Source organism: Doryrhamphus excisus, linkage group LG12 (assembly GCF_037039965.1).
Source record: "Doryrhamphus excisus strain RoL-2023G ecotype Guam linkage group LG12, RoL_Dexc_Guam_v1.1, whole genome shotgun sequence".
Lineage (NCBI taxonomy): Eukaryota > Metazoa > Chordata > Actinopteri > Syngnathiformes > Syngnathidae > Doryrhamphus > Doryrhamphus excisus.
Window position 1 is genome coordinate 16,775,498 of NC_136368.1, and position 27,986 is coordinate 16,803,483.

General features: G+C 38.4%; 3 protein-coding genes across 4 annotated transcripts; 2 read left to right on the forward strand and 1 right to left on the reverse strand.

Annotated features, from left to right (window-relative positions):
* Positions 1–2,707: 2,707 nt before the first annotated feature.
* On the reverse strand, positions 2,708–11,202 carry hibch (3-hydroxyisobutyryl-CoA hydrolase). The gene is made up of 14 exons (XM_058081420.2): positions 11,068–11,202; positions 10,913–10,955; positions 10,627–10,758; positions 9,817–9,901; positions 9,670–9,750; positions 9,504–9,556; positions 8,537–8,615; positions 6,827–6,972; positions 6,270–6,356; positions 6,124–6,182; positions 4,865–4,946; positions 4,064–4,183; positions 3,847–3,880; positions 2,708–3,714 (listed from the first exon to the last, which is right to left on the reverse strand). Exons 1-14 carry the CDS (start codon positions 11,097–11,099, stop codon positions 3,599–3,601), a joined length of 1,149 nt encoding a protein of 382 aa, XP_057937403.2. The 5' UTR covers positions 11,100–11,202; the 3' UTR covers positions 2,708–3,598.
* Positions 11,203–11,765: 563 nt separating this feature from the next.
* mmadhcb (metabolism of cobalamin associated Db) lies at positions 11,766–16,708 on the forward strand. 2 transcript variants are annotated; one of them, XM_058081423.2, is made up of 9 exons: positions 11,766–11,875; positions 12,375–12,415; positions 12,910–12,969; positions 13,254–13,398; positions 13,474–13,685; positions 15,196–15,307; positions 15,469–15,599; positions 16,055–16,141; positions 16,313–16,708. In XM_058081423.2, the coding sequence occupies exons 2-9, from the start codon at positions 12,407–12,409 to the stop codon at positions 16,484–16,486; spliced, it is 930 nt and encodes a 309-aa protein (XP_057937406.2). In that variant the 5' UTR covers positions 11,766–11,875; positions 12,375–12,406; the 3' UTR covers positions 16,487–16,708. The 2 variants fall into 2 exon arrangements, with proteins under 2 accessions (XP_057937406.2, XP_057937407.2); XM_058081424.2 differs by lacking the exon at positions 12,910–12,969.
* A 917-nt stretch (positions 16,709–17,625) lies between these two features.
* On the forward strand, positions 17,626–27,889 carry itgb2 (integrin, beta 2). Its single transcript, XM_058082918.2, has 16 exons — positions 17,626–17,753; positions 19,250–19,310; positions 19,932–20,029; positions 20,226–20,427; positions 20,583–20,753; positions 20,832–21,070; positions 22,233–22,391; positions 22,558–22,653; positions 22,743–22,832; positions 22,911–23,048; positions 23,753–23,943; positions 24,878–25,110; positions 25,378–25,597; positions 25,705–25,919; positions 26,884–27,050; positions 27,252–27,889. The coding sequence occupies exons 2-16, from the start codon at positions 19,253–19,255 to the stop codon at positions 27,315–27,317; spliced, it is 2,343 nt and encodes a 780-aa protein (XP_057938901.2). The 5' UTR covers positions 17,626–17,753; positions 19,250–19,252; the 3' UTR covers positions 27,318–27,889.
* The last annotated feature ends 97 nt before the right edge of the window (positions 27,890–27,986 follow it).

Sequence of the window (27,986 nt, forward strand, 5' to 3'; positions counted from 1 at the left end):
TTCCGAAATGAGATTTCCTACACTCAATATTATATGAATATTTGAGAATGGATTTCTAATCATATCCATGGAATGGATTTATATTGCTCTTCATGGTTCTGTTCAGTTCATGTATTTGTATTTACCAAAGTGTTGATGTCATGATGATTTTAAAAGGCTAAAAAGGCAGGACATCAATTACAAGTTAAACTTGCCCCACCGGGGCCACACCGGCCCCATTTCATTTACACACTGCTGTTAAATAATAAAAATGGTAGTTGGGACTTATCTCCTTTATGTTGCCGTAGCTTAGACGCTTGTAGGTGTCATCATGTTGCAATTGAAAACCTGCAACCTTCTAGCTTTGGATCAACCACTGTTCCATCATGGGAACGGCACTGCAGGCAGACCAACAATAACGATGGGACCAGTGCACTAATCCTTGTGGACTGGGTAATCCTAAACATATTGCCAACAAACTAAAGATTAAACTGTTTTTTTTATGCTTGAGAAGCTTGCTGGGAAGTGTTGCACCACAGCGAGGCTGAGGCAAGTGAAGTCATTTCATTTCAAATGATGTAGGCTAAAAAATGCTGTAGTATACCTTCCCACCTACAGTATGTAATAAAGTATGTCACACTTAAATGTTTCAAATCATCAAAGAAATGCAAATATTAGTCAATGACAACACAACTGAACACAAAATGCAGTTTTTAAATTCATCTTTTTATTAAGGGAGGAAAAAAAAAATCAAACATCCATGGCCCTGTGTGATTGTACCCCTGTTAAAACATAACTGAGATTGATTGACATCTATCTGTCTGGTAAAGGTTATTAGGCCATTTCTAAAGGTGTGGGACTCCAGCAAACCACAGTGAGAGCAATTATCCACAAATGCCAAAAAAACATGAACAAAAATTACCTTAAGAGCGCAGCAACGACTCATCCAAGAGGTCACAAAAGACCCCACAACATCCAAAGAACTGCAGGCCTCACTTTCCTCAGTTAAGATCAGTGTTCATGAAAGCCATCACAAGGAGGACACCAGGCAAAAACGGCGATGGGAGATGTTCTAAGACCAAAAAACCACTGCTGAACATAATCAACATTAAGGCTCCTCTCAAATTTGCCACAAAACATCTTGATGACCCCCCGACCCCCAGGGAAAATACTCTGTGGTGTAACAAGGCAAAAGCTGAACATTATGGAGGGTGTGTGTCCCATTACTTAATGTGAAAACATTTGAAATGAAAACATGCTACATCATACCAAGAGTAAAATATGGTGGTGGTAGTGTGATGGTCTGGAGTTGTTTTGCTGCTTTAGGACCTGGAAGACTTGCTGTGAGAAATGTGATGATAAACTGTCTACCACAAATTCATCCACATCTCTCTTAAGATACTCATTGCAAGCTAATCAATACTTGATTGCAGTTGTTGCTGTGTAACTCAACCAGTTACTAGGTTTAAGGGGCAATCTTTCTTCCTTAATAATAAAAGATAATCTAAAAACTGATTTTTTTTTATGCTCAATTGTGTTGCCACTGACTAATATTTACATTTCTTTGATGATCTGAAACATTTAAGTGTGACAAACATTTCCCACCATTGTCCACACTGGAGTTTACTGTAAAATGCAAGTGACAGTGACTATACAACGTCTCATTTAACTACATTTTCTCTCATGATCACTTCTCACTTTCCAACACAATAAGCCATAAAAGCCCAGCCAGAGAGGCGCCACTTACTAGCACTTGTGGTTAGAATGATAAATCAGAATGATAAATCAGAATGATACAGTGTTTGCACAGTGTCCTGTCCATGACACAGGCTTTTTGCATTCTGCAATGCAGTTTAATGATGTGCACATAAAATGACCGTAAATCATTTATGACACGCTGTGAACTACACAGTTCATCTCCATGTAGGACAAAGGGAAGGATTTATAGTGGAGCGATTGTTTCAAGATTTTTTAGTAACTATCAGCATGCAGGTTTTGACAACAGGAGTACTGTTATGTGTACTATGATGCTTTATAGGTCACCTGGTCCACTCTATGAACATGAACTCGCCTAAACAACTCGACTGTAGTCGGCAACTGTATGTGACGTCGTGGAAGAACATTGGGATTTTTATATACATTTATCGAGGAGGGGTGACTTGATATATAAACTGTACTTTATTAATACTGTGATAGAAATTTAAAAGTAAAGTTAAAGATTACCTTCAAGATTTATCTTCGTGTAAAGTCATAAAATGCTGTATATGAGCAGTTTCTTCCAAAGGAGACCTATTATTCTCATTTTTCAGGCCTTTGTATCGAGTTGTGGACTCCTACGCACAATAAGCAGTATAGAAAGCTTTCTAGATCTTCAAGATTCTGCACCTATTCCAGTTGTTTTTCTTTGGATTTTGTGCTTCCATTGAAAACGATCTGTGCTAATTGGTTGGTCACATTCCCAAGTGCCTAGGAGGACTTCTAGTGTTGTGCCGCTAGCTGCGAATAATAAACGGAAAATTATCTTTTTAAAATGAAAATATCCGCTTTTCACATACATATGTGTTGGATCCTGAATCCGATCCGGAAGATCTGAAGTTTCTCAAGAAAAAAAAGACGTTACTTCAGGATTATAACCATTACTGTGCTCTAATAAATATAGTTCTGCTGTATGCTTGATTTTAATGTCATTAATTCTGTTTAAAAAACAAAAATAACAAACAAAATCTTTCTGTTGTTCTTTATGGCAGGTCCCGGAAGGACAGCTTACAGAGGACTTTCTTAATAGAAATGAATAGAAAGACTGAAAATAAACAAGTCAAAAATATGACACACTCACTCTCCCTTGCTAGTACACGCATGCTAGTAATAAATGCAAGTCAAAAGAAAAGTAAATTAATAAAATTGCTCCTCCCGCCAGCTGATTAATGATAAGGCGCCCTCGGCAAGGCTTGCTGAGAGATGGGAAGAGCGAGGAGGAGCAGGAGTCCTTCAGTACAACATTGTGTGTTAAGCCCGTTAAGAAGAATTTTGACAGAAATTTGATTGCATGTCAGGGGTGTCATGAATTCTTGTTTACATTAAAAGAACAGCTCACTTGATGCTTAAAGTGCGTTACCATGATGCAGTGATAAATGGTGATGGGTAATTGAATAGTGTTTCTCTCTTCAAAAAGGAACCCATAATGGAGCCAAATAAAGTTGCAAGATGCAGCATTTTGACAAAAAAAGGTGAGAAACACGACTGAATTCGATAAATAACTCAAACAAAACAAGAAGATGGTGTCTCACTGCCACATCTTGTTTTTGGAAACACATTTCTATGCATGTAGAATTGTTTTATGCATGTAAAACCATGATTATGAAACTATAAAAATGTGTTTTGTGTTGAGAGTCAATGTTGATGACATCACATATTGCATCATACATTTGTTTTATCACAAAAAACTGTATTATCCTTCGCTTCTGATTGCCCTGTTCTCATGAGACAATGTTCCCTAAACGACAAATATCATCGCATTTTAACCGTGTGACACCCCTACATGTTTGTGTTAATCGAGGTTAAGATTTAATATGAATTTTTGTGCAACCCTAACGTGTATGAGGGAAGGTGCTGGTTGATATCAAAAAGACATATCCATCTCTCCAAGCGAGGAGAAACACTGGTCCACAGTCTGGTCACACACCTCCTCCAGAGTTGATGGATTCCATTTGGGATTCTGGTCCTTGTCAACCAGAACTAGAGGAAACGTATATGAACTTAATGAGCATCTCAATGATATAGCACAAACATGAATTATTAGTACTATTCATGTAACATCGGTTAGGTTTGCATTACAATTCTACATGGTGTTTTATTGATCCAACTTACGAGCTCGTACGCCCTCATAGAAGTCACGGCCATGCTGCAGAGCAAAACAATGGAATTAGCTGGCATCTTCTTTACGCCTCAAAGTATGAGAAATTATAGCAACATTGCAGCACTTGACTTTTTTATGTAAACATGTATGGATACAAACAGTTCAAATCTGATGTATTATTTGAAATAGAAAGTAATGTTTGTAACATGCTGATGTGGAGGTCTTTACCACACAGGCCTGGCTCAAGCGATACTCCATGACAAACACATCCTGCAGGCTGAGAGTAGCACCGGTCTGCAGCTGCTTGAAGGTTATTTTCAGGGAAGTGGGAGACATCCGGGATAATTCCTGCAGGAGCACACACACACACACACACGGAAAAACAAAGCTAATTTGATGCATTTCCCTCAAAATAATGTTGCGTAATGAAAACTGTGATGCTACTATATGCATATTACAGATAAACACACAAAATAAGTCAAAACCTTGGTTAGTGTATGTCCTGGTTAGTGTTTTTTGGTAAAAGTCAAAAATGTATTGTGCCACATGTGATCATTTGTTATTGTGGGATGTTTTTTATCAATTGTAAAGTGCTTTTGGATTATTAATTCAGTGTGATAATGAAAACAAAGCATGTGCAGGGGCGGGGCCTATAATCTGAGGTATTTGTATAATCTCTTCTGGCTTAGACCTCAGTGGATGATGCAAATGGATATTAGGTGAAAAACAGAATTAGGGAAATTAGTTTTACTGAAGCTGCTTTGTAAAAAGGCAGCCACTAAACACGGGGGGCTTGTGATCAAGACGGCACAAGACCAGGACAAGACTAACCCCATTAAGTACTTAACTGAGGCAACGGCTAATTACTAACATATGCTGACTTGGCCTGGCTCTGTTCCAGCCCCAGAGGTTTACCAGATGGTGAGAAAACAGAAAACAGGAAAATGTATGGACACCTCCCCCTTTATATAGTATGACCGATGATGATCATTTAATGGCCAAACAGGAATACAATAAAAACTCATGTACCTCAATTTGTTTCTTTGCAAAGTCTGAGCCGTCTGCCTTCAGGTTCTGCATGATGCCCTCCACACTGCTTGAGCTAAACAGCCTGTGGGGATGAAAAGAACAGCGCTGATATGTCAGCTAATGTAAACAATTTTAATTACAGTGATACCTCGGTTAGAGTACAGCCCAGTTAGCGTGTTTTTTATTCATTTATTTCTTATCTTCAATAGGCTGGAGCTTATCCCAGCTGTCTTTGGGGCAAGACCCTGGAAGGGTCGCCAGCCAATCACAGGGCACATATAGACAAACAACCATTCACACTCACATTCATACCTATGGACAATTTGGAGTGGCCAATTAACCTAGCATGTTTTTGGAATGTGGGAGGAACCTGGAGTCCGCATGCATGCACAGGGAGAACATGCAAACTCCATACCGCCCGAGCAGGGAGTCGAACCCGGGTCTCCTAGCTGTGCGCTAAAATTCTGTACACTTATAGAACGTACTGTGTTGTATTATTATTAGTTTGTGGCAACTCCAGTGAATATTTCTGCAGGTTGCAAACAAACCCACGCATGCAAACTCCACACAGAGATGGCCGAGGGTGGAATTGAACTTATTTCTCCTAGCTGTGAGGACTGCATGCTAACCACTCGTCCACCGTGCAGCGCTTTGTTAATTATTCATTCATTCATTTTCTACTGCTTTTTCCTCACGAGGGTCGCGGGGGGTGCTGGAGCCTATCCCAGGTGTCTTCGGGCGAGAGGCGGGGTACACCCTGGACTGGTCGCCAGCCAATCACAGGGCACATATAGACAAACAACCATTCACACTCACATTCATACCTATGGACAATTTGGAGTCGCGGGGAGAACATGCAAACTCCACACAGAGATGGCCGAGGGTGGAATTGAACCCTGGTCTCTTAGCTGTGAGGTCTGCGCGCTAACCACTAGACCGCCGTGCAGCGCTTTGTTAATTACATTTACATAATTTCAGTTAGTGTATATCTCGATTAGCCGGATTGATAATGGCATGGGTAAATAAACATACATGTGCAAGACTTTTAACCATATATGTCAAGGCATGTCTGAGCTGTACTTTTCCTCAGATTTCAGTCTGCAGAGAGCATTCTCCGCATATCTTCCCTGGCACAGAGAAATCTATGACGTCATTGGACCTTTTGGAAGGAATTAATAAATACCAACTAAGGTTCCATTGTATTTTGACAGTATGATAGCATCTATTTGAAACAACTGAAGGTAGAACTGCATCATTACCTGTCAATATCAGACATGTGCTTCTCCAAGACAAACGGTTTGTCAGAATCAAAGCTGCTCTGAGAAAGGACAAAAGCACAAACACCCAAGTCAAACAACACAGTATATCCAAATGAAAAGCATTTGTGTGTCTGCTGGTTTTTTACTTCCTTCTGGAAGGAGTCTAACACTCGGGAAATATTCTCAGTAGAGGCCGACTTTAAGTCCACTAGCTCCTTCTCCAAGTCAGATATCTATTGCAGCAAAAGGAGAGTTGAATGCAAAAAAAATGCACTCATTAATAACATCAATGTGACCACTATAGTGATGATTTCTGTAGAATTTATATTACTTTATAAAAACAAACAAACAAAAAAAAAGCCATATTCCGAATGTAAACAAATCAGAGTTTGACTGTATCTTACAATGTTTTGAGCAGACAACCTCATGTCAAACATTTAGTTCAACAAACAACGACAAACAACCATTCACACTCACATTCATACCTATGGACAATTTGGAGTCACCAATTAACCTAGCATGTTTTTGGAATGTGGGAGGAAACCGGAGTACCCGGAGAAAACCCACACAAGCACAGGGAGAACATGCAAACTCGGAACGTGGAATTGAACTCGACTCTCCTAGCTGTGTGGCCCACGAACAAACCACTTATCCACCGTGCAGCCACTTTCCTTCATGTCAACGTCAATTACGTGACAATTACCTTCTTAGACTCTACAAAGTGAGTGGCAATTCCGGCTCTCTGCACATCGCGACCTTTGAGACGGAAGCCAGTCAAGGCCAGAAAGAGTCCCAATTTTCCTCGAAGCCTGGGGAGAAAATAACCACCTCCCACATCAGGGAACAAACCTGTCACGGTAAAAATGAGAGTTAAGAAGCCGCAGCACATAATGAACATCAATGAACTCCACACTATGGCAGCAGGTAGACTAGCAAACACAATAGAATCCGATCCAAGATGCATGAATGACTGCTTTACATACACTATTGTTAGAACTCCTTTCCTCGAGGCTGATTTCCCTTAAACATGTGACGCAAACAAATGAAATGTTTTCTCGTTATTGTCTGTCAACACAATCCGCATCTCTAATCTCTGAAATGAAGTCTGTGTTTTTGTGAATGTTACCATTTGAGTATTTGACAGGAACAGAAGCTTTAAGGGTCACGGTGGATGTGGCATGATGCTCAGTGAACGGCAGAGAGCAGGATTAGATGAGCTGACCTGATTCACATCTGAAAACGTATTAAGTGTGGCAGATTATGGCAGGGCGGTTAAATCTGTTGAGGTTGTCACAGAGATATTAACACTTTAGTAAAGTGCAAAATAGTGTGACGGGTCATTGGAAGGTTATACATTACATTCGGAATTTTGCCCTTTCTGATGAGTGATAAGATGTGTTGCCATAGCAACAATAGAGCATGATTAGGACTTCATTGTGTAATGTAAACGTCTTCCTTCACTTTCTCCACTTTTTGTTATGACAGACCCAGCCTCCACAGTGCCTGTTGTTTATGTACGTATGTATGTACGTACGTACGTAGGTATTTGTGTGTCCCTGTTTTATGTTATTAAGTCCTGTGGGCGGAGTTAGTTTGCACCTGGGCAATGTCCCAAGAGTACATAAATGGCGCAGCTTTCGCAGCCTCAGTCTCTATCTCGTCCATCATCAGACTAGCACCTTTGTCTTAGTTTATTTTTACATCCTCCAACGCACAGACCAGGGGCGTCACTAGGTTCTAAGAATGGGGGGGGGGGGCTTAGCCCCCTGGAGATGCACAGGATATGAATGAATGTAGTAGACATAAAAAAAATAATAAAAAAACAAAAAAAAAAACAAACAAGAACCGGGATATAACTTTCCCACTTTTGGAAAGATTTAGTAGAGATACTCAATAGTTTTAGGCCACCATTAAATTTACATAAGTACACACAATCTACACTGAAAAACCGCTGCTCAAGCGCTGCGATTAATTATATAATAATAATTATCATATTAATAATTAGCCTATTATTATTACTATCATTATTTTTCTTCTGATTATTACTACTACTAGTGGGCTAGTATTAGCCTGCTTATTGGCTTGCTTATTGGCCTGCTTTTGCCCTATTATATGAAATTTGTCAGAGTTTTTTTTTTTGTAAAAAAATAAAATAAAAAATTCAATAAAAATATCAATTATTTAGGGGGGCTTAAGAACATTTTAATTAATTTTAATTCTAAAATAGGCCTAATGATGCCACTGGTGCAGACGCACTGACATACACAACCAATAATTGAGGTTGGTTTTCTGTTACTTTAAGTAACACATTGCTGATCCTTTAATATCAATATGGTTCTGACTTCAACATAAAACAATATCCCTGAAAGTTTGAAGAGCTCTTCTGAGTACTACCACCAGCATTGCGGCTTACCAATAGCAGTTTCTGGCATGGCAAACAGTGTTCTCTCAGTGGCCACTCGAAAACGTCCATGAACTGACAGACCAACTCCCTGCAGGCAGAGGATGACAAAATAATGACAACATTCCAAGGGAAGGCTAAACATGTTGGAAAGTTGGAATTTTAAAACCTCTGGTGTAAATAATGCTAACATTCCTCACACCAAAGTAAGCCAAGAACCTTGAAGTACCCTGCCAAAACAAGTCCTAGTCAAATTCACACACAAGCGTGTTCTGTCAACGGTATTTGTCGCCACCTAGTGGGCTCAAGGCGTTACTACTGTTTTCAATGGCATCTGGTGCCCCCATGCCAAAGCAAGCCTCACAAAAAAAAAAGATAAAAGTGTGCATTTCACCAACAATAATACTTGGCTACATTCTACCCCGTTGCGGAGCCTGTGTCACTTCAACTACAGCGTCATCTTCCTGAATCCCTGACATCACTTCCTGTCCAAGTCCGGAAGATTACAATAAATATTGTAACACACACAAACGCTGGTGTTATTTGCTCTGATTAAAACGACTATATTGAGTGATATGATTGTAAAAGAGACTATAGGGGTGCTATTTCATGTCTAGAGGGCTTCAATAATATTAAAAATCACATGTAGAAGGTCACAAACAGGTTTTCTAAACTTAAACTACAAAAATATTAAAAATACAAAAATATTTGACTTATAGCGATACATAGCTTATGTATCGCTGTCAGGGAAGAGGGAAGCACACATTATTGATTATTATAATGATATAAAAATCATATTTGCAACACATTCAGGCCATTTGTACCATGCACCCTAAGATCAGTAACAATTGATGGATTTTCCTGATAACAATCATGAAATTTAGTCAAATTCCCACCTCTAGCAGGTATGTCCTTATGTTTAATATCTTAATAGATATTTTGTCATCTGATATTCTCCAATTAAAGCAATATGACTTACCCCTCCCATTGTTATCCCATCAATTAAGGCAATAAATGGTTTCCTGCATGTTCCTGAAAACATCACATGGGTGTTAATGCAAATAAAACGTTTATTCGATTTGTGGGAAAGTGCAGGGGATTTAACATAAATACACATCTGTGTCTAGTGTTCATATAAAACGTACCTATCGCGTTATTCAGCATGTATTCCTCGCGGAAAAAGACCTTTGTAAGTGGATCTCCAGCTTTCCCAGCTTCGGTTATTGCTGAAAAGAAGTATTAAAAATGTTAGTGATTATATAACTAGAATTACCTGTAGAGTGAGCATTTACCTCTGATGTCTCCACCAGCACAAAAGGCTTTACCACCAGCTCCTTTGATAATTATCAAGTCGGTTTCGCTGTCACTTTCCCATTTCTGCAAGACACACAGGAGTTCATTTGGTAAAAATGCTGTAAAAAACATTTTTATTATATCAATTGTATTATTAGTTCCTTGCTTTAATGACACCAGTCCAGACATCAACCAGCATATCAATGTTTTTACAATTTAATTAGTCATTCAATAGGTCAGTCATCATTAAGATTTGGACACACTTTCATATTTAATAACATGAGTAAAGTGTGTCCAAACTTTTGACTGGTAGTGTATGTTTGAAGACGGGCTGGTATGTTCATTAATAGGTAAATTTTTGTCTGGTTTTTATTTGCTGTTGGAACACCGAGTCTTCTTTGGTGATTTGCCTGGAGTTATTATTATACCCTGGAACAGCCATTGCCGGTTTTCCTGAATGACAATGGGTTACGTTTCTCAGGGTCTTGTTCTTGTTCACATGTGAGGCACAGATTTATTGTGAGGCGTCTACAGTAATCCGGTCGCGGTGAAGAAAGCTCTGTACTATAAGCCAAAGCTCTCAATTTACCAGTCCATCTACATTCATACCCTCAATCTTTGGGTAGTAACCAAAACAAGCTTCCTCAAGGTGGTCTGCTTAGAAATGGACTGAGGATTGTAGTCATTCGGAACGGGGTCATAGTTTACATCATTTGGTCTGCATACCAAAACTGTTACATGATTAAAACATCCAAAATTATGTCTAAGAAACACACATACACAATTCCTAGGTGAATAACTAGGAATACCTTGAGTTGAGGGTAAATCAGTCGGATCATGGACATGTTGAGGGCATTTAGGACTTTCGGTCTGTTCATGGTGATCACACCAGCTCTGTTCACCTTCTCCAGGAGGACTTCTGGCTCCACATGACTGGACATCTGGTCCAAAATAACATTGAGAAGGCATCTGGTCATTTCTTTTCATGTATAAAAACAGCACCATGTATCATGTATCACTGTAGTACATAGACATCTTCTAACACTTCACTGGAATACTACAAAGCACTCATTTATTGCAGAAGTATTCCCTCACCATGTGTCCTTGAATTCGATGCAGTCTGCAGATAGTTCTCTGTCTGAAAGAAGCAAAAATTGTTTTGTTATGCACATGCTTTTATTTTATGATTTCCATAAAACTCATATAAACAAGAAACAAAATCGTGACGGTACCAGACAGAATATATATACCTGAGTGTAGACGTAAGTTTTGTTAATAACATGACTACAGATTGACTCCCTGGACCAAAGGATAACAACGCGTTTGTTCTTCGGGTCCGTTTATCTCCCCCCCTGTTCACTTCCTGATGGAGGCGTCCACTTACTCCTAATTGGTCAGTGTTATAGACGTCACGGGCAACGCAGTACAACAACCCAGGATATTCCGAACAACTAAAATTTAAAATGTATTTATGTTATATTTTAAATATATATTAACTGTCCTGTCTTCGTTGTCACTTCTATTATCTGTTTTTCAATAAGGTTATGGGGGAAAAATTATTTTATCTGCCATATGTCCTACAGTGACATCTACTGGACATAAGATGGCACAGCACGAGAACAGGAGGGGAAAAAAGCACAAAAATGCCAAAAAAAATTACATCTATCCACCAATTTCCATACTCATTTGTATCCTCATTCGGGTCACGTGTAAGCTGGAGCCTATCCCAGCTGAGTTTGGGGGTACATTCTGGATTGGGGGCTACCCAGGAAGGAGAGTAAATTTTCTCCCATCCAGTTGGTGGCGGTAATGCGCTTCTAAGCTGGTTTGCAAAGCGCCAGCAATAACAAGACGAATGAAGCCGTGTTCCAGCAGCATTAGCTTAGTCGGGGACTGATGACGTTGGTTCCATTCCTTGCCCTTGTGTCTACGTAAGTTCAGAGTTCTTGTTTTTTTACAGTATAGATATTAAAACGTTATCGGCGGACGCCCATCAGTCATTACTACGATTGGACGTAAATAATCCTGTGACTTTTCGCCATTCGTGGGTAAACATTGGTAAGTCTGTTGTTTATTCAGTTGAACCTTACCTTTTACTGCAAGCTTTTTTCGTTTGATGGTAATTCACTGGGACATATTCAGAGCATATGGAATAATGGCTATAATAAGTGAAAACAGAGTGGTTGTTAAGCGTTAAATGAAGCATGGACCACAATGTTTATTTTACTGCACTGCTACTGAGATGAACCTATGCCAAGTCTGTCCATTGGTGTACATACAAACACACAAGTACTCAGTATTAGGATAGATTCCTTTATATTTTGAATATAACTATGGCAATTTTTGTCATTCTAATCGTGATATGAAAAGCCCATCTCTACTTGACAAAATTGCAGGACATGGTGTTAATAGACAAGTAAACATTTTAACATAATTAATTCATGTGCACAATGGATCTATGAAGGTGCAGTTTTGTGTTAATCCATACATTTTTATTAAACTTTGAACTTGTATGTTTGCGAATGGGTCCTTACTGTCTTGTGTTCGAATCTAACAGATACCGAACAAAAAACTGCAAGGAACCGGAGGATGGCGACAGTAAGTTCAATGTGATGGATGATGTGACTATGATTAAATATCGGATGCAATGCAAGTGGTTCATTAAGTGGTAGATATATTAATAGAAGGCGGTAGATAGTTGCTATATCTTACACATGTGAGTACACTCCACATATTTCAGCAATCACTTTTATTTGATTGAAGTATATTTTCCTCAAAATGACAATGCTATGGAAATTAAACACGGATATACTAGCAGTATAGGGTGACTGTGTATTTACTTAAAAACAGTCAACACGCCATTATTGTCTAAATAGCTAGACTGAAAAGTTTTCATTACAGATCTGTTTGCTTGAATACAGTCCGTCATGGGGGGGGGGGGGGGGGGCAAGCTAATTGTCACTAAATTGTCACTAAATCCCAAAGCAAGGTTGATTAAATTGCTAAACTATTGCAAATGATGTGTACGACCGATTATTTAAAACAATATACATTAACAATGTGATTGTGACTGGTCTCCACATTACACACAGGTCTGTGCCAGGGCTGCTGATAACAAAGAACAAGATGCTGTAGCTTCAACAGAGCAACAGGTGGCAATCACACTCCATTCAAAGGAGCTTGATGCGGATTTCAACAAGATATCAATATTTGTAGATATAAGGGGTGTACTCACTTTTGTGAGGTATACATACAGACGAAGAACACAAGCATTTATTAGCTCAACAATATCAAAATGCTTCCATTTTGCAGAATCAGAAAACAACTCAGCTTTTTTGTGTGAGAATGATTGTTAGCGAAACATATGGTCATGGAAAGGAATGGTTCACAATGTGTATATTTGAAGCTAACAAAGTTTTTGCAATTATGTGCTCAGGTGCTGTACAGCAGAACCAGACTGGCTACATATCTCCCTGGGCTTCAGGCTCTGGTGCATCATATTGCCAGAACCAAGGGCTTGTCTATTACTGGATGCCATAGCTCAGCTGTTCGCCATGTAGCAACAGTCCCTTCCATAAGTGGTACGCAATTACTAGCCCTTGTTACAAAATCTAAATCAGGTTAAGAATTATTGTTGCGGCTGTCTTCTTTTTCAGAACCACTTCCATCGTGGCTGGATGAGACCATGGTGCCATCTGGTGTCAAAAACCAGGTCTCCCTTCTGCCCGGTAATGTAGGTTTTGACTGTAATCTGGAAAAAAATTCCGAGGACAAGATGAGACTCACAAAAAGGACGGTTCCTGATCTTCTGTCTGCCTCACCAAACTGTGAACGATGTTTATCCAGGCTGCCTATGAATGAGTTTTTTGTAAGTCAAATATACAAACGCACTCATGGTTATTCAATCCACATTTTAATTATATATATTTTTTAAATGCAGAAACTTTCAACAGATAATCAAATAAACATTTAGCCAATTTAATCTGTATAAGAATATAAATTATAGTATTGTAATATTACTGTAGATGTGTTGCACAACACCTGCTTAGTCATGGTTTCAAAACCACTAAAATTGTGAGTCATACCGTTTCTATGTTATAAGAGAAAGTGGAGGTCCAGCGTGGCCACTGCATGGAAATACTTTGCATCACATCCTGTGTTATTCCTTGCAGTTGGAATTGGGCTTCAATGTGTTGCCAAAAGTTCATAGCGGCCTCATTTGCATTGAGCTGTGCCGGTACAGCCGCAATGTTGTCGCCGTTGTCGGTTGACATTCACGTCGGGAGTCACCAAATGTGAAAAAAGTTGTGATTCAGTATGAGAAATGATTTGAGGATAAGTGGGATAAACTGTTCATTTTCGACTCAACAACGAGCAACAACCGCTTAACATTGCAGTTTGTGGAAAAGTGTGACATTCACTATGAAATATTAACGTTACATTTTTTTTAATTAATTATGTCGCAACTTGATTGTATTTATTTGCATGTTTTGCCTTTTTTAGCTAAGAAAATATTCTGTTGTGACTTGTTTTGCAGGTATAGCCACGGTAGACTGCATTTTAATTATTTACTATTTATTTAGAAATATTTACATTTATTTTAAATTCATGTTCATTGGCTCCCAGTCTCATTCCGTGTGAATTTTAAAATCCTGGTGCTCACTTTTAGAGCCTTGCACGGCCAGGCCCCTGTCTACATACGAGACTTGTTGCGCCCCTATACCCCCTCTCGGAGGCTGAGATCGTCAGATCAAAATTTACTCATGGTCCCTCGTAGTCGTTTTAGGACCCGAGGAGACCTATCTTTTCAGGTTGTTGCGCCGAGGCTCTGGAATGACCTTCCACCCTCCCTGCGTTCGCTTGACTCTGTCGATGCATTTAAGAGTAACCTTAAAACTCACTTGTTTTTGCAGGCATACCCAGCTCAGTAGATTTAGGGTATTATGACCATCATATATTTATTTAGTCTATTTTATTGTATACTGTTTTTATGTACTGTTTTATGTCTATTTTTATTGTACATTGTTTTATTGTTTTATTGTATTTTTTATGTGTATTTTAACCCTGTGTTTTGCCTTTTGTGAAGCACTTTGTGACTTTTGTCTGAGAAAGGTGCTATATAAATAAAACTTACTTACTTACTTACTTACTTACTTACTTCCACTTCCATTGTGTTATATTATTTGGTTTAATATTGACTTTTTTTGTATTTTTAATAACGTTAGTTCACAACAACACATTTTAGAGCAGTAATTACAATACCCTGAAACTGTAATGTTTGCCCAACATTTTCATACTGTCAGAAATTCATACCAGCCTATGCCTACTCATCACTTAACATTGCATATGTGCATGTCCATGTGTACTTCTATACACAGAAAGAAGATGACTCAGCAGTCAATCAGAATGACAGTGGAGCAGCAAACAGTGGAGTAGCCAAATCATGTGTGGAGTGCGTCATACAGCCATGCCCTGATAAACTACAGCAAGGTAATTCACTGAACAAAAGCGAGTAAATGGTAAGTAAACAGTACATCATGTGACCCTGACAGTGTGTTTTGGTACATTCGATCTTGTAATGTTATTTAAAGCACCACTGAAGAAATGTAATTACTGTAGAAAATGTGATTTCTTCACAATGTGTCACCCAGATCTCCAATGCCTGTTTCCTGAGGCCCCAAGCTCTCAAGTGACCGTGGTCACAGTGACTCAAAAGACACAGAATGATATGACATCATGGTCTTCCGCTGTTGAGGAAGAGAGAGAGCAGATGCTTGACAAGGTTAGCTAGCCGACTAAGATTCTCTTACTGGTTTTTAAATGTTTAGCTTAACGGCCTTGCACCTTCTTATTTATCTGATCTGCTTTTACCATATCAACCCCCGCGGACCCTGTGTGTGTCTAGTATGGAGGGTGGGAGGGAGGGGCTTTCTTCGTAATTGTTTTTCCTTTTAATTGTGGTAATTGTTCTTAATTCTGTTAAGCACTTTGTGTTGTATGTCTTTGCAGGAAAAGGGCTCTACAAATAAAGTTGATTTGATTTGACTTAACACAGTGCTGATGGTTCACAGATCTCATGGTTATTAAACTGAATCTGTGTTTCTACTATGACGACTACTGTCGAATATTCTTAAATACTGGGTTTTTTTATATTCCAATTTTATTCCACTACAGTTACCGCCTCACTCATCCATTTAGTCATTATCTTTATTATAAAGTATTATTGTTCCTCTCTAGTTTGTAGATGGAGCAAAGGACATCTGCTTCATCCTGCAGAGAGAAGGATTCTGGGCTGACTTCATCGAGCCTTCCTCTGGCTTGCCGGTAAGGCCAAAGATAAACTTCCTTCAAAAGAACAGTCTTTGATGAGATTTCTTTACCAGGCACGAGATGTTCAGGGACCATGTCAGAACTCGAGTGATGTACAACAGTGTTTTTGTGACAATGGCAGTGCAACATTTTTATATTGAAATGACCTCTTTATTTACTCCGCAGTTCTTTGGATCTTACACCAACAACACATTCTTCGAGACCGACGACAGGTACCATCTTCTGGGTTTTCAGATTGAAGATCTTGGTTGCTGTAGAGTTATTCGACATCATTTGTGGGGGACGCATGCCTTTGTGGGGACAATATTTACCAATGCACCACCCAGCAGTTTATCATGAATAAATGCAGCAGACACATAATCATAGTTTGGTTCATTTTGAACATTATATAAATAAATAATAAACATAATAAGTAGGCACAGGTCAGGCCTTGCCATTAAAATGTTGCATAAAAAAAACAAGATCCTCAATCTTAGCAGGATTTATGTATAAAATTGAGGCAATGCTATGAAAAAAATACAGCAAGTTAAATCCCTGCTGTTAATAAACTCTTTACCATCTCATGTATTTTCTATTGTATTTTTTTCAGTTTCTCATTTTTTCTGGTCACACATCCAGCTGGGAAGAAAGTTTAGTAAATAATCGGGGTTGTCATCCCTAAAGATGTTTAGTCGGAGTAAAAAAAAAAAAAAAACCTACAAACCTCCACCTTGCATGTTTTTATGCATCTATTCACAACTTTTGAGTTTATACATACTTGGGCGTTAACAAATCGGTTCTTCCTCTCTTCTTCTCTCTCTCAGACGTACACGGTCTTTCTAATTTAGAGTAGATGTTACAGAATAAATGCTTGTGAAATGCCTTATTTTGTGTTGCACAACAGTGAGTCGTAACTTCTAGTCAGTCCTTCGCAATTCTTTCACTTTCCATTAAATTGGCGTTTGTGGTTCGTGTTATTCATTTAGCAAACAATCATAATTGCATGTGTTAAGTTTATGAGACTCACAACAGTCAGCAAGTAAACTGGATAGTTTCCTATTTTAGGATGTGAACCGAAGTGATGGCACTTTTGAAGGTAAAGGTTGCCGTCCCCATTTTTTTTCTTTTTTTTATTTTGTTTTTGAAACTCTTTGTAGCTGCAATCAATCTTACTCTTGTATGGATATGTATTATGACTCAAAATAATCCCCTAAAAATCACATTTTAAACTTCTTTATAAATTATTCTCTTGCTTCAAAGGCACTTATTTGGCCGGTTTTTAAGAAGTTCAGCTACGCCCACATAGGAGGCTAAATATGGTTGTTCTTTGACTTCCTGTTTAGGAACACATCTTGGTGAAGATTACAGCATCTGTAATGAAAATACGTTGGATTAATATACGATAACACTACATTGATTGTAGTAAAATACTACAACTGTTTAGATAAATTAAGTGTTATTACTTCACAAATTCTGATAATTTTTGTGAATTAAATAGCCATAAAGTTGTGTAACAAGCTTTGGGCACTTTAACACACTTTTAGTTGATTCATACTTCCTGCAACTGAGTCTTCAGTGTAGCAGTCAGCCACAGAGGGAAAAGACCACACGCCTCTTCCTGATTCTTGTAAGTCAGACTTTGTAGTTTTTCTTTCGTTTAACCAATTTTTAAAAATGTAATTGGTAATTGATCATTTTACATTTTTTACTTACTTTATTCATAAAATCACTTCTTGAACAACTATGATGAAAACAAAAGCTCTCTGTTCTCTATAGAGGAAGTTAACATGCAGAGAGTAAAGTAAAAAAAAAATGTTGTGGCAATGAAGACTGAATACTTTTTTACTCAAAAGATTTAAGCATCGGGATGCTACTCCAATACCATAGTAAAATAACAACATAATTATTTTCTCTGTACATTAGAAACCTAGCCAAATATATGCTTGTCTGTTATTGTCAGTAATCCATTCCAGAACCAAATACTTTAAAAATAAAAGTGTCTTACAATTATATATTATATTAGTTTTTCATGCATTCAATGCAATACAAAGTGCATATATATTTTACCTTGAAGAGGTTCCACTGTATTCACAAATAATACCTTTTCATGACATAAAAGCAGCACTATAACTGTAAACTGACATGCAAATAGAACAGAACAAGAAATGTGTTTTATTCCCGTCGACTTCTCCATCGGTGTCATAGCTGTCAATTTCACTTTGGTCGAGAGGATGTGGGTCACAAACAAACATAGACAAGATGTTGAGTGTGCGCTAGTAATTCTATCAAGTCATGATAAGAATAAAAGAGATCCAACGCCGGCCGCCTCAGTGGTCACTTGGTAATTCTCATTATTTATCTGTGTATTTAAAAGAACTCATTTAAATGTATAGTCATCAATACATGTATAGTCTCTGTGTGGAAAAAGTGATTGCCCGCCTGTAATAACAAAACAAACTGAGATTAATTGAGATCTATCACTTTGGAAGCGGTTATAATGGCATTTCTAAAGCTTTGGGACTCCAGCAAACCACAGTGAGAGCCATTATCCACAAATGGCGAAAACATGGAACAGTGGTGAACCTTCCCAGGAGTGGCCAGCCAGAGAAAATTACCCCAAGAGCGCAGCAACGACTCACCCAAGAGGTCACAAAAGACCCCACAACAGTATCCAAAGAACTCACTGAGGCCTCAATTGAAGGTCACAGTTAAGATCGGTGTTCTTGACTCCACCATAAAGCCTGTTTAATGCCTTTTGTATCGGCGAGGTCCGCGTCACTCCGTGCGGGTGAATGATGTCATTTTTGCACCCACACCCCTTTAAGTAGCCCCTGTCATGTGAGAAATTTTCGCTCCGTGCTCCTCCAAATTTGATGGCAGACAAGCAGGAGATCCTGTAAGGGCTTATATATTTTTAATTTAGTTGTAATTAGTCAATGTAAATTGGGTGATATGTTCTCTTGTAAGTTAAAGGCAATGCTATTTGATTTCTTCCGTAAGCTTATATAAATCGCTGATGGAGGGCTGACAGTGAAATTATCGATACCAGCCACATTTTTTGTTCACATTAGGCAGGACCAATAAGTTCCAAGTTCTTATGTTTATCTTTCTTACTTTTGTCAGGACATGTGTCGTCATTTCTCATTATTCCTGCTGTTCTTCCTCCTGTCATTGGCTCCAAATGGTAAGTTAAAACATCTTGCCATTAGGAAAAATTGAAAATAGAATTTGGAAAAAAATGTGAAAATTTTAAAATAGCCATACTTAAAGATTTAACAATTTACTGTCTTTCAATTACACAAAACAAACATTTTTTTCATATTTTATGACTCGCTGCATATATTGTAATTTGGTCCTCCATTGTCATGGAAAAGCGAGTATTTGTGCCGTGCATGTGTAATGAGGTGGTTTATTTCACAAGTGCGGCTGCACGGCGAACAAGTGATTAGCGCGCAGGCCTCACAGCTAGGAGACCCGAGTTCAATTCCACACATCTCTGTGTAGAGATTGCATGTTCCCCCCCGTGCATGTGCGGGTTTTCTCCGGGTACTCCGATTTCCTCCCACATTCCAAAAACATGCTAGGTTAATTGGTCACTCCAAATTGTCCATAGGTATGAATGTGAGTGTGAATGGTTGTTTGTCTATATGTGCCCTGTGATTGGCTGGCCACCAGTTCAGGGTGTACCCCGCTTCTCGCAACAAAGACAGCTGGGATAGGCTCCAGCACCCCCTGTGACCCTCGTGATGAATGAATGAATTTCTAGGTGCAGTCAATGAGTTCTCAATTGTGTTATTCTTTGTAGGATGGTGTCAAAAAGAAGAGGTTTGCTCCAAGTCCATAATAAACTCCTGCAGCGACTGTATCAGATCTGGACCATACTGTGCTTGGTGCCAACAGCTGGTATGTTTCTCAGCACCATCCTGTTTCATTTCATTATCTTTCATTATCTCTGATGAGATCACAAGATTTTGACCATTTATTTAAATAACCATGTGGAAACTTTGAAAGCACAATTTTTTCTTAGTTTTTGCTAAAACTTAGTTAAAAACCTTTTTAAAATTCCCATCCAATTCTTTTTTGCATACTTTCCATCAAGAATTTCACCAAGGCAGGTGAACAGGAATCAGCACGCTGCGAAACCCGAGCGAAGTTGATGGAAAGAGGTTGCGCTGAAGAAGAAATGATCTACCCTCGCAGCGTCCAACAAACGGAGAAGAATGAACCTTTATCCAAATCGTTCAACATGCAAGAGCCTGTTCAGCTGAGTCCGCAGATGATCAGTCTAAAATTGCGACCCGGTGAGTTTGATTTCATATTCTCCAACCAAATAAGAAATAATTCACATTTGATTGCATGATGTTGTAGTACTTTTTGCACAACATGCTGTTCTCTAACACGGAACAACAAAATTAGCAACACTTCACGTGTATTTATTTTGCTTCTGTGTTCACAGGGGATCCAACCACATTCAGGGTTTCATTTAAAAGAGTTCAAGGTTATCCAGTTGACCTTTACTACCTGATGGACTTGTCTTTCTCCATGAGAGATGACTTAGAAAATGTTAAAGAATTGGGGCAAGATCTTTTTTCAGCGCTGAATAAAATTACAGAACATGCCCAAATTGGTAATGTATTACAATTTTTATATTACATTTAAATTTTTAAAACAGCGATTGGGACTAATTTCATGAATCTAACTGCAGGGTTTGGTGCCTTTGTTGATAAGACTGTCCTTCCATACACAAACACCAATAAGAACAAACTACAGAAGCCATGTGATGACAATTACGAGTGTCAAGCGGCGTTTGGCTATCGTCATGTGCTTAGTATGACACCAAGGAGCGATGAGTTCAAAAAAGTGGTGACGGAGCAGTCCATTTCTGGAAACTTGGATTCTCCTGAGGGGAGTCTTGATGCCATGATGCAGGCTACCGTTTGCGGGGTAAGGGTTCAAACATTAAATATGAATATATAGCGCATACAGTACTCATTCATTCATTTTCTACTGCTTTTTCCTCACGAGGGTTGCTGGGGGTGCTGGAGCCTATCCCAGCTGTCTTTGGGTGAGAGGCGGGGTACACCCTGGACTGGTCGCCAGCCAATCACAGGGCACATATAGACAAACAACCATTCACACTCACATTCATACCTATGGACAATTTGGAGTCGCCAATTAACATTGGGTTCATTGGGTAGATGATCTGCGTCATGTATGCCAGGTTTGATAGAGGAGTACTCCCCTGTCCTCTTCTCAGGCTTTGGAATGCCTTCCTGGTTTTAGTCAGGCAGAGCTTGATTACAAGTATTTTTCACAACAAACTACTGAAATGTAACTTTTTGCTGAAGATAGGAGAGGCAAACTGATAGGACATCAATCATTTTTATTTGAAACTCTAAATAGGGGCGGCACGGCGGTCTAGTGGTTAGCGCGCAGACCTCACAGCTAGGAGACCAGGGTTCATTTCCACCCGGGTTTTCTCCAGGTACTCCGGTTTCCTCCCACATTCCAAAAACATGCTAGGTTAATTGGCGACTCCAAATTGTCCATAGGTATGAATGTGAGTGTGAATGGTTGTTTGTCTATATGTGCCCTGTGATTGGCTGGCCACCAGTCCAGGGTGTACCCCGCCTCTCGCCTCAATACAGCTGGGATAGGCTCCAGCACCCCCTGCACCCTCGTGAGGATAAGCGGTAGAAAATGAATGAATGAATTCTAAATCGGCCTGCATGTTGGTCGTGTGGTTAGCTCACAGGCCACACAGCTAGGAGACCCGGGTTCAATTCCACCCTAGGCCATCTCTGTGTGGAGTTTGCATGTTCTCCCCGTGCATGCGTGGGTTTTCTCCGGGTACTCCGGTTTCCTCCCACATTCCAAAAACATGCTAGGTTAATTAGCCACTCCAAATTGTCCATAGGTATGAATGTGAGTTTGAATGGTTGTTTGTCTATATGTGCCCTGTGATTGGCTGGCGACCAGTCCAGGGTGTACCCCAACTCTCGCCCGAAGACAGCTGGGATAGGCTCCAGCACATCTGCGACCCTCGTGAGGACAAGCGTTAGAAAATGAATGAATGAGTAATTGTAAATCCCATTTTGTTTATTAGAATAAAATAGGTTGGAGGAACAGCAGCACTCGACTGCTCGTGCTGGCAACGGACGACGGATTCCATATGGCTGGAGATGGAAAATTGGCCGGAATCCTGGAACCAAATGATGAGCAATGTCACATGACAAACAACCTCTACACCAAGAGCAATCAGATGGTATGTGCGAGTACACAAGCAGTACTCCACTATTGATTCTGTGGGAGAGTACTTTATGAAGGAATTCACATAAAGTATACAAACTCCACATGCTTCTCACAATATTTAGAAATTGATATTTGAATTACAGTTACATTACATATGTTTTAATAGTTTTCATGTACAGGACTACCCATCTGTTGGACAACTAGCCATGCAGTTGGAAGAAAACAATATTCAACCAATATTTGCTGTGACAAATGATGTGAAAAATATGTACAAGGTAGGACTTTTTATATCACATATTGTTACCATTGCATATGTATATACTGTACTACTACGGTATTTACAATGTTTTTATTTTAATTCCAGCAACTCTCTAAAATGATTCCAAAATCAGAAGTGGGAGTTCTGTCACATGATTCAAAAAATGTGGTTGAGTTGATCGAAAGTGCATACAATGTAAGTTTTCAACTGTTGCTATTTTCTTTATTTTATTTGTGTATCATAAATTCACCCCCAAAAATAACTGTATTCCAGAGATTGTCATCCAAAGTTACGCTAACCCATGATAATCTCCCTGAAAACGTAAGAATTGTCTATACTCCACGATGTGAACATGCGAGGCAAGAAGGGGACAACAAAGGAGTTTGTGACAATGTTCGTGTGGGAGAAGAGGTTAGTTCATGCTCAAATTCTAAAATATGGTCATTTTTGGTCCATGGACATATAGTTTTATATACAATGTGTGCACAATCATGAGGCAAGTTTACGAGGAAGGAGCTACACAGTAGCAGGTGATGCATATAGTACCTGGGCCTTCCCCTTACGAAAAGAAAATATATTTATCAATATATTACTTTAAATATATTGTATTATATTATAATATATTATTTTTCCATTATATATGTACATTATATATTATAAATACATGGAATAATATATTTTTGTACGTTATACAATATATTACATATTCATGTAATATATGGCAATATATTGCAGAATATACAAATGATTGCCGCTTTCAATATATTGAAATATATTAAATCCAAATATATAATATATGAGTTTATATATCCCAAATTATATGCAATTTTATATATGTAAAAATATAGTCCTTTTTTGGTCTTGATCGCAAGATATTTTTATATGTATCAATATATACACATATATGATCTATGCATATATTGCAATATATTGGAAAATATAAACATAAGATCCCATATATGGAAATATATTTCCTAATACATTGCATTATATTTGCCAATATACTGCAATATATATTTTTCCATAAGGGTCACTACGGACGGAACAGTTCAGTCATATTATTATTCATAGTATTTTATTATTTGAATGACCCAAAAAAAAACATTTTTCCACAGATTTCTTTTGACGTGACTGTAACAGCGGACACATGCATGGAGAATAAGTCATTCTCCATCAGACCGCTTGGTATTAAAGACACATTGACCGTGAAATTATCTACAAACTGTGACTGCCAATGTAAAAATCCCCCGGAAAGTCAACACACGCATTGCACGGGCAAGGGAAGAATAAGATGTGGTATTTGCAGGTGAGTTTTATATCATATCTCTTCCTCTCTCTCGAAACCCATAGTTGCAGTTTCCATATATATTTAAAAATAGTTTTAATATATAAAAAATATAAAAAAATCATTATGGACTGAACCACTGTCTCTCCCATTTATTTGGATTGCGGAATACAATAACAGTAATCACCAAAAATGTAATGTTGATTTAAATGTGATTTTAAAGTGTTTTAGCTGCCATGGGGTTTATTTGTTAATATATTAATGCAATATACTAAGTTCTATGTGAAGTATTTCCATGATGCCTCATATTAACTCACTTTAAACTCACTTTAACTCAAGATCTCAGTGTATAGACTGGTCATATATTTTATCTCGTTTCATATTATCTGCATACTGTATTTGTTTATAACTCTGGGAAAAACTGTTGATTTTGTTAATACTTGTTGTTTATATTGTTTATTTTTCTATATTGTGTATTTTGTACTGCTGGATTTCCCCACTGAGGGACGAATAAAGGCATATCTTATCTTATCTTATCTTATTTGACAAGTTTGTTATGTCCCAGTCAGTGTGGACGTATTTTCCGCACTATAAGGTGCACTTAAAAGCCTTTAATTTTCTCAAAAATCAATGATACACCTTTTAATTCGGTGAGACTTGTGTGCACTGAGTTTAAAAAACTTATAAAAATGTTGCAACTTGGGTAAGTACTCCGCTTGATTGACTGTCTGACCATTTCTCGCTGACACAGGGATGTAAATACGTACGCTGGCAGAGATAGACCAATCAGAGAACATCATCTACTATGTACTAAAACATAGTAACAAATTAAAATATCACACACACAAAATAACAAACCAGAACAAAACCCATTGTCCTAACATAATGGCTGCATTACAGCCTTTAGTTAGAGTACGTTATTGGAATTTTAACACCTTCTGTCATTCTTATGAAGTTGCAGTCAAGGCTTTGTGGGTCAGTTCTGTGAGTGCTCCATCGGCAACAGAGAGGAGCACACCCTGAGAGCCTCCTGTCTGAGGGAGAGTGGCATTGAATGTGAGAATCGAGGGGATTGCGTGTGTGGACGATGCCTGTGCCACACCACGGCAAGTGGTAGCAGTTACCATGGTGAATTCTGTGAGTGTGACGACGAACATTGTGAAAAGTTCCAGAATAAATTATGTGGAGGTAATGTTTCTTCCTTCTAAGTAATATGCATTGCTTTATTGTCTGTATAGTGTCACTTTTAGTTTATGACAACACAAATTATTTTTTATTTTCTTTAACATAGCAGAATATTTTTTGTTGTTGCTGTTTGGATGCTATTGACTGAGACTTTCAATGTGCAATTTTTTTTTTAATCTTATTACAGTATGAGCCCTATTATTCCCAAATCACATACTCTAAATGTACTAAATGTATTTATCTGACGTACCACTTCCTGTTCATTTCCAGGAAATGGCAAGTGCAACTGCGGCACATGTAAATGCTACCCAGGCTTTGATGGCTCAGCGTGTCAATGTACTGTATCAGAGGAAGGGTGTCGTACCCCGAACAACACCATTTGCTACGGCAGAGGGAATTGCAAGTGTAACCGTTGTGAGTGTAAAGACGGATACCAGCGTCCACATTGTCAGACGTGTCTTGGTTGTCCCGACCCTTGTCAAACCAAACTGTAAGGAATGATGATCATTCTGATTTTTTTGTTACATTTGATTGATCTCAAACATTCATGTGAGTTGAGTTATATTTTCTGTTTTGTTTTTTTTTTTTTTTTTTCAGAAACTGCATTGAATGCCTTGGCTTTGACTTGGGTCCCTTGAAAAAAAACTGCAGTGTGGTATGCGGAGACAGCGTTTGGCATGAGATGGTAGATCAGTTCACCATTTCAAGTAAACAGTGCCAGCAAAAGGACACAGAAGGTTGTTGGATTCATTTCAAACTGGATCAGCTGGTTGGAGAGGACAACTACAAGGCTGAAATTCTAAAACAGAGAGGTAAGATTCTATGCTATATTAACGAAATTTTAAATGAAAATATGAAATTTTATAAGAGAGGACCAACATATTACCATAATCACGAGTCATTGTCACAAAAAAAGTCAATGGATCATTGTAACTATTAATAAAAAAAAACTTGTTTTCCCTATTTACTGTATATGGCCACACAGCTAGGAGACCCGGGTTCGATTTCCCTCCTCGGGTATCTCTGTGTGGAGTTTGCATGATCTCCCCATGCGTGTGTGGGTTTTCATTGGTGACTCCAAATTGTCCATAGTTATGTCTATATGTGCCCTCTGATTGGCTGGCAACCAGTCCAGGGTGTACCCCGTCTCTCGCCCAAAGACAGCTGGGATAGGCTCCAGCAGGCGCACGACCCTCGTGAGGATAAGTAGTACCCGGAGAAAACCCACACACACACAGGGAGAACATCCAAACTCCACACAGAGATGTGTTCAGGACCTGAACCCATGTAATTATGGAAATATGGGCCATTATTGTATTCAAAAATAATATACAGTTAGAGATTCCACAGTTTTTGCATGTTTAATGCCAGCACCCACTTGTCCCACGTTGTTCAACGGTCCTGGAAAGTACCATCTAAGGTTCTCCCAGGCTGGACGGGTAGACAGAAAAATTATTTTTCTAAACTTTAATATAATGTGATCATACAAGGAGATATTCCAAGCATTATTTGTTATCAAAATAAATACTTTAATGTCTGCTTGTCACCTTCACATTCTTATATCACTTTTAATTTGAAAGCATGTTATCCATCAATTTGTTAAATATATTAAAAAAAACCATGGGCAATTTTATTCCTATATGTTGACAGTTACAAGTGGCCCTCGATGAAAACAAGTTTGACACCCCCTGCCATAATGTCATTGTTGGCAACTCCGCCCGCCCCCTATACAGTAGTACATCTATCTAATACCAGATGTAAATCTTTTTTTCCCAGACTGCCCAGAACCACCCAGCATCTTGGCTATCATTGGGGGTTCCATCGCATCAGTGGCTCTTATCGGCATCTTGTTGTTGTTGCTTATCAAGTTACTCATTTACATGAAGGATCTGAAAGAGTTCAGGAAGTTTGAAAATGAAAAGAAGAAATCCAAGTGGGCAAACGTAAGATAACATCCACGACTTGTACTTCTCTCTTGTAATGCAGTTATATTAAGTTATATTATGTTTTAAGAGGGGGGGGATTTTTTTCATGTTTCATTTCAAAACTGCATTTTATGTTCAGTTGTGTTGTCAAACGTTAACAAATATTCCAATTTGTCACATTTCCACTTGTCTTCATCACTTGGCCTTGTTTCTTAACAGGCAGACAATCCGCTGTTCCAGAATGCCACCACAACTGTGACCAATCCAACCTTCACTGGAGAATAAGTGCTTTTGCAGTACTGCTTACTCTGATCTAACGCAAAAGCAACATCAAAATTACAACCATAAAATAGTATTTTTTGTTGTTGTTGTTACACAGTCTGAAATGTCCTTAATGTAATTTCTTTTAATAATAATGAAAGATTCCCTACTTTATTAGGCTGAAAAGAAATAATTTGTTGTTTATCGAGTTAACCAGGCAAATTTGTAGTTTGCAATAGATTATGGAGAAATCTGTAGTAAATATAGTAAATTATTGCTCTATTTTATCATTGGAAATTGTAATATATAACATCCCAACCATTTTGTATTGGGGATTGTATGTTGTTAAAAAAAACACATTGTGATGCTCATTCTTTTACTGTAATTGCAAATATTAGCTTAAGGTCTTCAAGGAACATTAGCTCTACATTGCCTACTAATTACATTTTGCCATTTATCCTTGGATATGTATGTAATGTCTGTGTGTATATGTATATGTCGCTGATGGTGGGAAAAAAGAGAAGATTAAGATTATATGTAACCCATGTTAAGTACATTGCAATAAAGTAATAAAAAATTTTTATTTTTATTTTAGCCACCGAATAATAGTGTATAAATGTGCTTTGTTTTTGTTTTTCTATCCCCAAATGTCTAACTCATAGTGATCATTCACATCCGGATGATGGCGGTATT